This window comes from Motacilla alba, chromosome 7 (assembly GCF_015832195.1).
Source record: "Motacilla alba alba isolate MOTALB_02 chromosome 7, Motacilla_alba_V1.0_pri, whole genome shotgun sequence".
In the NCBI taxonomy this organism is placed as follows: domain Eukaryota; kingdom Metazoa; phylum Chordata; class Aves; order Passeriformes; family Motacillidae; genus Motacilla; species Motacilla alba.
In genome coordinates this window covers 36,100,207-36,110,563 of record NC_052022.1, presented here as the reverse complement: position 1 = coordinate 36,110,563, position 10,357 = coordinate 36,100,207, and the positions used below count along the sequence as shown (strand labels likewise).

At 50.5% G+C, this 10,357-nt stretch overlaps 1 protein-coding gene across 10 annotated transcripts in view; it reads right to left on the bottom strand.

The window, feature by feature from the left end:
• Window positions 1-2,152: 2,152 nt before the first annotated feature.
• COL6A3 (collagen type VI alpha 3 chain) overlaps window positions 2,153-10,357 on the bottom strand; it is a 57,873-nt gene continuing 49,668 nt past the window's right edge. For 6 of the 10 annotated variants that reach the window (XM_038143071.1, XM_038143063.1, XM_038143064.1 and 3 more), the window contains 6 exons: window positions 9,219-9,473; window positions 7,587-7,661; window positions 5,826-6,005; window positions 5,657-5,710; window positions 2,669-2,839; window positions 2,153-2,550 (listed from right to left, as the gene is read on the bottom strand). In XM_038143071.1, coding sequence (XP_037998999.1) covers window positions 2,510-2,550; window positions 2,669-2,839; window positions 5,657-5,710; window positions 5,826-6,005; window positions 7,587-7,661; window positions 9,219-9,473 — 776 coding nt within the window. In that variant the 3' untranslated portion in view covers window positions 2,153-2,509. The remainder of the gene's footprint in view (window positions 2,551-2,668; window positions 2,840-5,656; window positions 5,711-5,825; window positions 6,006-7,586; window positions 7,662-9,218; window positions 9,474-10,357) is intronic. The other 4 variants (XM_038143067.1, XM_038143072.1, XM_038143065.1 and 1 more) reach the window with 3 other exon arrangements.

The following is a 10,357-nucleotide window of genomic DNA, read 5'->3' as shown; positions in this document are numbered from 1 at the left end:
GTGGCCGCTGGCCGGGGGCCCGGGGCGTAGCTCGCTTCCTTAAAAGGCTCGGGAGGCGCCTGCAACGCCCCGGGGATGGGAGGGGATGAGGGGCCCCTGCCCGAGCTGCTTCTCCCGGCGGCGCGCTGTGCATCCCCGGGCTGCGCCCCGGCATCCTGGGGAGCTGCACGGGCCATGGAAAGCAGCTGCCCCGGGCACTGGGAAAACCTCTCCCGTGCTGCAGAGGGCTGGGAGGACGGAGGGAAGGATCAGTTTAACCCAAGTGCGGCTTTTAAACCCCGTGAGAGCAGAAATGGGGGGGGGGGGACTTGGCCATGCCCGGTGCGCGGTGAGATGCAGGGCAGGCTCCTGAATCCCTCCGAGCCGCTGCGAGAGCCAGTTACAATAATAAATAAATAAATAAATAAATAAATAGATTTTGCCCATTCCCCTCATTTTCTAATGAAGCCCTTGCGGTGTGCTCGGGGAAGGTGCCAAATCAACCGTGCAGCTTCCCCAGCTCAGCTGCCACGGCTTGGCTCACCCCCAGCCGAGCTGTCCCCTGTCCCCACGCAAGTGGCTCGGTGCTGACAGGAAGTTTTGGGCTCTGGGATGCTCCTTGTGCCAAGAACGGGATGCCTGAACTGCAAATCCCCACGAGGACAAAGCCCAGAGCAGCCCCGTGAGCTCTTCTTGCGCCCTTGGAACCCCCTGGATCCTGTGCAATAATTCAAGCTTGTAAATGGTGTGTTGGAGGGCAGATCCTCCTGGGAGAGGCCTCCAAAGGCATCCTTGTTGTGTGTGCGACACACATGGAACAGCTCCTGTCGTGCCCATGGGGACCTGCCTGAAGTGCTTCAGCAAGCAGCAGGACAGCACCAGGTGGCCTTGTCCTTGTGACAGCCCCACCCTGACGCCTGGAAGGACACCAGGATAAGCCCAGAATGGCAAGGGTCTCCTTCCCAAGGTTTAACCAATTCGACTCAGTCTGCAGCAGTCAGTGCCCGCTCCCCGTTCTCCCTCACCAATGCCCTGGTTTTGGTGTTCCAGCTGCCCTCTCCATGGCATGTGTCTGCAAGGCTCCCTTTTTCCTTCCAGGCACCTCCAGCAGGCCATGGGAAGTGCTATCAAGCCCTGCCTGGGGACAGCGACGGAGCTCAGGGAAACTGAGGACATCAGCCCCACAGCCCAGAGCTGCCCTGTGCCCTGGGGTGGCCACTTTCATCTGCTTTGTGCTTTCAGGGGGGGTTTTTGAAGGGGCAGGGAAATGTGCATTGTTTGTGGGAATTTTATCCTCCTTGGGTGAGCTCAGAGAAGGATAGGAAGGGTAAAAATCATGGCTGTGGAAAGCAAAGGAGACAGATGAAAATACTTATGGGGTCATTGAGTCCCACAGGGACACCCAGCACTGGCTGAGGCCAAGTTGCTAGATGCCATGTCCAGCTCAGTTTAAATTCCTTCAGGATGGAGATTTCACAACCAAGACATCATCTCTGTTTCCACCTTTTTTCCAAGCTGGAAATCTCCAGGTTGCCAGCAGCCTCTCAGCGCTGTCCCCTTACTACATCTGTCCTCCCTTTGAGGCACAGTGGGATTTCCCTCCCCGCCCCCCCCCAAAAAAAATTGCTTCCTGGACCCTGGAAAATTATTCCATTGATACCCACAGTGGCTTTAACAAAGACAAACCCACAAGTTTCTCAAAACCTCCATTAGACTTTATTTAAAAGTTCTTTGTATAGACTTCCTGACACAGAATCCACAATAAAAATAAAACCCCCCTCCCTCCCACTGCTCCCCCTCCCCAGACTGCTTTGCTTTGTATTTTATAAAACATACAACATCAGAAGAATGCCAGAGGCATCCTACACCACAATTTAAAGATTTGTTAACTGAGGCCTTGGTCCCAGCAGTGCATTTGCATTTGGAAACTTTGCTTCCTTTTCCTTGCTAGTTCAGTTGGCCACATGTGGTACAAATGCATACAAGAGATCTAGTCTGAGATCAAATCCAGCAAAAAGGAGAAAAAAAAAAAAACAAAAGAGGAAGAGTGAAAATAGAACCAATTTTTTATCAGAATCAGCCACTCTCTTACACAAAGGCTTCCCCTGTAAAGTTACACTCAGTTATGAAAAGGATAAAAGCAAGCAGGTAACAAGTTGCAGTGAAATTATTATGGTGGTTTTTTTTTTTTACTTATTTTTGTGGTGCCTTATATAGGCAGACAGCCAGAATTGGGGGGAAAAAAGGCTAATTTAGAGACATGTTGAGAGACAATAACAATCTGCACTTGGGTAAATATTTGGCAACGTTGAAGCTATACAATATAACCCGGGCACGTGTAGCACTCAGTCCACAAACAGTTTAGCACCATATTGATAGGTCATGCAGCAAAACCCTCTCCTCGGGCTTTGCTTGGGAGTTAAAAGCATGAGATATTACAGTGCAAGGTTGTCTATACCCTTAGCTTCTATGGGGGCAAGGTGGCAAAGGTGATGCTGTCTCAGAGGTAAGTGTTGGCCGGCCCCTGGCTCTATGTCCCCATCATTGTCACTGCGCCGGGGTTGATGGCACCTGGTGGGGAAAGAAGGAATGGATGAGGTTTCGATGCAGGATAGTGAGGGAAGATAAACGAGGTAACTGCCAGGAGTGGCAGAGGGGGGCTGCCAGGGATTTGGCTGGTCCCTCTTACCAGGGGAGCAGAGTTTTTCACATTCTTTCTGCGTGTTGAACCTGTTCTCGTTGCCGCCGCAGCCGCCGTACCAGAAGCGGGCGCAGCTCTTGGTCTCGGGGTCGTAGTACCACTTCAGCACAAAGTTCCTGCAGGTGCCCTCGTCCTTCTGCAGCCGGCAGATATCCATGACTGTGGAAAAGAGCAGGAACAACGGTGGTCAGTAGCATTCCTGGGTGAAGCACAGCCTTTTCTGAGTGTGTCTGCAGGGCGGGGCTGGAATGCAAGCTGAGAAAGGGCATCCACAGCTCAGACTGGGCAATCTCCTGATTTAGTGGCTAAATCCCATCTCCTTCTCTGCAAAGAGAACCTCTTTCCCTGGAGGTCACCAGTTTGTTTGTCTCCTGCGTTGCTGCCATGCTTCCAGGAGCGATGAAGGAAGAGTGTTGCATGGCAGTGATTGTCTGTAAATCCCTTGGATCTGTAGGAAATGAGTTGGCAGGTCTCAGAACTGGGAGAGGTCTGGCTGGGCTGCAAGGCAAGAAGTACTGGCACCACTAAAATGACTGACATCATTTAAAAGAGAAATTTTCCACGTGGAGATGCTCCTGGGTCCACCACGCTGTGTCTTGCATCCCTCACTGGGTGTGAGCGGGGAGCAAAACAACAGAGCGCTCGGATTGCGGCAAAATGAAATGGCCAAATAATTTTTAAAAAATAAAATTTAAAAAATATCTGATGTCAGCCATCAGGTCACACACCTCCCTTCACACAGGAAAGCGGAAGGAGCTTGTGCCACCTCTGCTCAGCACAGCATAAGCACCACAGATAAGGGGGAGTCAGAAATCAGCACTGACCTTCCAGTTCAGCTTTGCTTTTGGGCTCCTACAGCCAAAAGCTTCCCCGTGCCTTAGGCAGGCTCTTTGCCTTTTCTATATTCAGACTTTCTTTTTCCAAATACTATCTCCCTTCTTCCCCACCCTCCAAAACACTGAAATCCAGCAGATGTGAACACAGGAATGACTCTACCCCAAACCCTGCACAAGAATGAAATCCAAATGCTAATCAAAACAGAAGGATTTCTTTTGTGTATATAACCTAATTTGCCCCTATTTCTGTCAGAAATTAAACAAAGGCTTACCCAAAAATTTCCAAGAATTGATGGAGAGCAAGAAAGCTAAAAGATGTTTTAAGCTGTAGCAGGTTGAAAAGATGGGGAGAGACAGGGTTTTAAGTCATCCCACGGAGAAAGTGTGCCTGGGCTCCTCACTTACATTTAAGAGTTACTTTTGTCATGGTAAAAAAGTTAGTGACAATAAAAGAATAAAACCAAAGAATCATTAAGTTTGGAAAAGTCCTCTAAGACCCTTGAGCCCAACCATTACCCCAGCATTGACAAGCCCACCACTAAACCATGCTTCATGTTCCTCATCTACACATGAAAAATGATATATAAAAAGTCCATCATTAAGGGGGATCACAGCATTTAAAAGGCTTCCAAAGGGAAGAGGGTCTGGTGCACGTTTTTGCACCCAAAGTGCCTTAAAATTTGGCAACTCAACAAATTTCTCATTGTTGCACCTGCTGAGGGCTGAACCCAGAGCCTGAGCCACCACCCAGCACCTTAAAAGCTGAGCTGAACTCCTGTGTCCATTTTCCATGTGGACTCAAGCTCTGGCTTTGCAGAAAATGGAAAGGGAATAAAGCGAGCAGAGCGCAGCGGGCAGAGACCTGAACATCCCTCCAGGGCCCCAAGGCTGCTTTTCTTGACTCTGTGCCCAGGGCAGAGCAGTGCCAAGTTGATGAAATATCACTTTAGCCTCAGAAACAGTTGCTGGGAACATCATCAATCATGTGACAGTGATCAGAAGGGGCTGGCCTGTGGGACAGGGCTAGCAGAAACACGTGCCCTCCAGAGAAATCCTCATCAGGGAGGCTTCCCTGCTCTCCCAGGGTGGAATCCTGCTCTGGAGTGAAGCTGCGTGCTGCTTCCTCTGGCAGCAAAGTGCTCAGACTATAGCCAGAGGATCCATGATGCCCATTTGCACCCCCAAAGCACCTTGAAAACCCCTTTTGCCACCCCAGACATCTCTGTGGCTGGTGGTGGCTGCCTCCTCCTTGCCTCCACATCTCTGCAGGGCTGCCAGTGACAAAAGTTCCCAAGCACAGTTAAGGATCCTAAAATGAACCTAAGAAAGTCAGATGAGGTGGAAGGGTCTGTAATTTGCCTTTACAAACCCTCTCATGCCACTGCAAGGACTGAAGCCCTGCCTTTAGGTACCAGAGCTGTCTTCACTCTTTGATTTCCCTCCCAGCTCCACAAAGGGCCCTAAAACACCTCTGGGAGGGGGAGGCTGCTCTGATAAGGATTTTCTGGGCTCTGTTCCCATTCCAACCCCTTGCTGAACCAACACAGGGGATTTCAAGCCTCTTCTCCCTTCCCAGGTCTTGAAGAGGTTTGCAAACATAACCCCTTAACCTCAGCAACTCCTTGAGGAGAAGAGGGCATCGTCACTTTTCTGTGGGCTCCTCCCTCAAGCTTGGCTTTTCTCTTTTGGTGATGAAGGAAAATGTCTCCATGCAATGCCCAAGCCCCATGGAGTCACTTTCCATCAGGTGTTTTGGTTACAGGCAGAGAAATGTTGGGAATTCTCTACATTTCAGCGGAGGGGTGGCACTTGTTGGTCCCACAGAGATAACACAAACCAGTTTGGGACCGTGCCACGCTCCAGCTCAGCAACCCCAGGTCCCTCATGAAATCCAGTGAGCTTTTCCACTCAGGCTGTGCCAACACAGCACATCCTAGTGGGACAACACACATGCAAAGTGACCGGCTCATGCAAAGCAGATGGAAGGGCATGGTCGTGTGAAGGAGCAAGTGAAAACTAAGGCTGTGCTACTTTTGATCTGGGCTTGGACAGGCTTGGATGCATGCTGTGAAATGGTCAAGGTGAAAGAATGGGTTTGCTTTGTTTGTGATGATGGATGTTTTTGGGGGGGGTGTGTTACCTGATGGTAATCTTTTCTCAAGGGGTGGCTGCTGCATGGCTTTCTCATCTGCTGCTGGAGGAGGAAAAAGTGCACGGGTTTGGATTTTAAATGGTGTTTTCTCTCTGATCCAAACATCATTTGACAGTAGGACAAAATGCAAAAGGGTGAATCCTCACGGGGTACTTACATGGCTTTAAGCATTTGTTATAGCACTCAGCTTCGGTCTCAAATCTATTGGCATTACCTCCACAGCCACCATACCAACCCTGGCTGCAGAACTTGTGTTTGGAGTCAAAGAACCACACAATCTGATAGTCCTTGCACTGCATGCCCATGTCAAAGTCCAGCAAGCAAGGGTCTGGCCAATCTGCATGGCAAAAGGTGCAAAGGTTAAGTGATTCTGAGAGGGTTAAAAGCTGAAAAAGCAAAGAGATTGAAAAGAGGGAAAAAAAGGGGAAATAAAGTCTGGTTCAGGACTGGTGGCATTTCCCTCTCGTGTGTTTTGTCTTGCTTTGCTGGATGCAAACATTCGTCAGCCTCCAGTTTACCTCTTCTTGCTCTTGGTTTTGTCACAGATCCAAACCCCAGATCCTTGGAGCAACATAGTGGGAACCCCCTCACTCCCCACTGGTGCACTCAGGACGAGCCCTCACACAAATCCCCCCACCCTGTTTTCAAAGCTCTTTGTCTTGGCAGTGACTTCTAGTCCTTAAGTGTGTTTATCTCTAAAAGCAAGTTGCACCTGGTATATGTGAAGGCTCAATGAAGACTTAAACATATGTTTCTTTCCTGCCCCAAAAATGATAATTTAGGTCCAAATCCCAGAGTTTTTGTTAGCTGTGCTGGGCCATCCATGCTATTTTACCCATATAAGGAGGGCAGAGTGTGGGCTTTCCTCAAAGGTCTCTTGGAAGATTTACACATGGCAGTCTCCCATGAACTAGAGGAGGCTCAGCTAAACCCATCCCCAATTCCCTGCCCTCTTTAGAGTCTTTGACCTGTTGAAAACCTTTGGATTAGCGTCCTCGGGGAATGCTCCCCCCAGACTGCTGGCTGCCATAAATCCCCAGGCAGAGGTGTTTGCTGCAAGTGGGTCAGCAAATGGAGCTGAGATGGAGAGGTCTGTGTGGAAGTGCAGATCAAAGCACACAGCCCATCCCTGTTCCCTGGAGCAGGAGAAGCCCACACACCTGGTTTGCCAAGGGCTGGTGCCAAGGGGTTAAACAAGGGGTTAAACAAGGCCAGGGGGTGCTTGTCACCTGGTGGGAACAAGGGGAGATGAGGGGGGTGGCAGTGGCAGAGAGAGGGGCCGAACGAGCAGGAGCACGTGGGAAGGGAAGGATGAGGGGTCGTGCAGGAAGGAGAAACGAGTTGGTCCAGCACAAGCCCTTGGCCCCTCGGCTGCATAAAGCTCCAGTGGTGCCACCAGCCAGGCATGACCGAGAGCCCTGCTCATCCCACTCAACACCAGCAGCCAGAGCTCAACAGCAGCTCCACAACTCCTGGCTGCACACACTGAGCAGCAGCGTTTCCCTGTGCTCTCAGACCACTTTGCGAAGAAAATGAGCCCCAGCACCAGCAAAATGTTTGAAGGGAAACATGGCAGTGATGATTCAGGGATGAGTTTTGGATGGCAGATCCGTTGTTGGTGTGCCTGCAGTGGCTGTGTTGCTTGGTGAAGGCTGAGAGCCCTTCCAGGTCCTTGGAGGAGGGGTGGTGGCACTGGTGCTAGCACTGCGTGTGACAGCACCGGTGTGATGAGCTTGATGTCACCCAAAGCCGTGAAGAGAGGCAGAGACCCCAAAGCAGGGCTCCAACCTGTACTGCCAAGGGTGTCACCAAGGCCATGATCAGCTGGCTCTGCACAGCCAAGGACTTGCAGATCCCTTGGTGTTAGTGGGACTGTGAGAGCCCCCAGCCCAGCAATCCCCCCGTGGCCCGCACTCACCACTCTCAGGCCCTTCCAGTGGCTCAGTGTTGAGCATCATGTTGGCGAGGGACACCTGGGACTGCGCTGGGGTCTCTGTGGAGGAGAGGCAGAGGGTCACTCAAGGGGGAGGGCAGCAGCACCCTCAGTGCAGTCACAAACAAACCCCCTGGACCTCCAGCTCCAGCACCGGGGCCAGGTCTGGGTCTGTTTAGTCCAGCACACTCATATGAGAAATGTTTGTTGGAGGCAGCTGATGGGATGAGCAATCCCCAACTGCCTGGCTGTGCCAGGATGGGATCATCTTCCCTCCCCAGTGGCTCTGCTTGGGCTCATCCTCAGGAGTGACCACAGAGGAGCATCCTCAAGGTCTCATGTGACTGCTTTGGATGGCCCCACTCACCCCACAGCATTGACAGGCCAGGGGTTCAGGAGCTGGATGTGGCCTCTCTGGAGCCAGTTTAGCTTTGGTCTCCTGGCCTTGGAGATGGCAGAACAAAAATGGCATCTCCAGGGGAGCCAATCCGTGGTGGATCTGTACTCTCTTGTACCCTCAAGGGCTCTCTTGGACCACACTCCTCCCATCAGGCCTCACATCCCTCTAGGAGCTATGGAGAGGATTGTCACAGGTGAAAAATATTCCATGGAGGGGTCTGCAGCCAAGGGAAGGGCTGGATTTGCTTTTCTTTAGTGTATGGTTTGGGTGTGGCTAAGGGGGACAAACCTACTCAGCGTCGAGGTCACAGTTTGCCACCACTGCTTACTCAATTTATTCCCATTCAGGGTTTATTCCGTGGGAAAAGCAGCTTCCCTGGGCATTGGGAGCTCCAATTCAGCACATGCAAATGTTTCTTCTACCCACTGATGTCTTTTCTCAACATTTTTGTGGGCATGTTTATTGCTTGCAAAGGTAAGGGACTGGTCCAAACCCACTGAAGCCAGAGGAAAGGCTCTCCATGGGCACTGGAATTGTCTTGGAAGTGCCAGAGGAAGCCAGACACGGCACTGGCAGGACCAGCACAAACTTCACACCACCAAGCCAAGTCACCTCTCTGCCAACTGTATTAAAAGAAAAATTGGCTGTGTCTTAGACAGCAACCTTTGACCATGCCAGAGAGTTTGGTGATGGATGTGCACACATGGAGTTTGGATCCCCAGGGGACTGAACCTTCCATTTCTTCTCCTCTTTGTGGCTTTTTCTGGCTAGTGTGGGAAGCAGATAGCCATGGGAATGGCTATTAGGGAAACAGATTTTCTTGCTTATTTTGAAATCGAGCTGGACTGAGTTTACCAGTTTGACTCACTGTTAATGGCAGTAGTGCAGGCTGGGCCCCCACCAAGACCTTTTGCACCGATGTACAAACCCTCCAGCATGTAACAAACCCACTCTGGGACCGCCTTTAATTATCCCACATTCTGTGCTGATTTAACCCCACTGAAGTGCAACTCCCATCTTTCAAAGAAACACATTTGCCACACCTCATACCCTGCTGGTGATAGTAGGCATGAAGCAACACAACTTAGCACAGCCAGGGCTGGGATTGTTGGTACCAACTGATTCCTGATCCCCCTTTTCATTTTTTTCCCCTTCCCACTTTTTGTGCCTGCTTAATGAAAAAAATAAATGCCCACATGTTTTTGAGAGTCACTTACTCGTGCTGAACGACCCCGTGTAGGTCACTTTGGGCTGGGATTTTTGGTAACCAGTGATGACGACGACGTATTTCTGCCCGCCCCTGAGCCCTTGGAGCACGTGCTCGGTGCCAGTCAGGTTTTGCCTCTGCACCAGGGAGTGGTCGTGTGCCAAGGTGACAGTGACATCAAAGGTGTTGTGGGGCTCGGGGCTGGCCCAGCGCAGCCTGGCACTGCTCTCGGTGACGTCTGTGATCTGGATGTCGTGGGTCTTTGCTGCAGGGCAGAATCAGAATCAGAATCAGAATCAGAATCAGAATCAGAATCAGAAGAAACACCAGGCAGTGAGTGAAGGGGGAAAGATCTCAAAGAAAAAAGTGCCTCAGTGCTGCAGAATCTTCTTTCCATGGCAAGTGCAAGCCAGGTTGGCACTCGGCTGTCTCAAATGACACTGCAGGGGAGGCTTTGTTTTCCATAGCTCAGATGATTCACCAAGTGGCTTATTTATCTTTAATAATCTGTTGCAATCTAGCAAATCAAAGCCTTTTTTAATTTTTTTTTCACAAGATTCTCACAGCTTGAAATTCCCAGCACTTTCCCAACAACTGTAAATGTGCCCAGTCAGATCCTTCCTTCTCTAGGATTCACTGAGCTGCTGAAGACCTTCAAGCCAAGCCTGCCTAAGAGGGAACATAAAATCACAGACTGGTTTGGGTTGGAAGGGACCTTCAAGACCATCTCGTTCCAACCCCCATGCCATGGGCAGGGACACCTTCCCCCAGACCAGGTTGCTCCAAAGCCTGTCCAACCTGGTCTTGAACACTTCCAGGGATGATATCCTTAACAGGTCAAAGAAATTGTTATGGAAAGGTTTTCCTGCTCTGGCAGATCACTGGATGAGACCTTTATAAACAGTGCCTGAAGCACTGGTGGAGCAAGAAACACCCAGAAAAGTTTATTCCCCTCAAGCTGATAAAAGCATTAGCCTTGCAAAAGCTGATTGCTTTTATTTATTGATTTTTGTTTACTATTTATGCAGGGACTTGCCATCAGTGACTGGACCAGCTTCCCTGTGCTTGGACACATTCTTTGATCCTTGCTCAGCTAGTACAGATCTGCATGTACCCCTTTGCAAAAATACCCTTTTGTATGAACTGTGC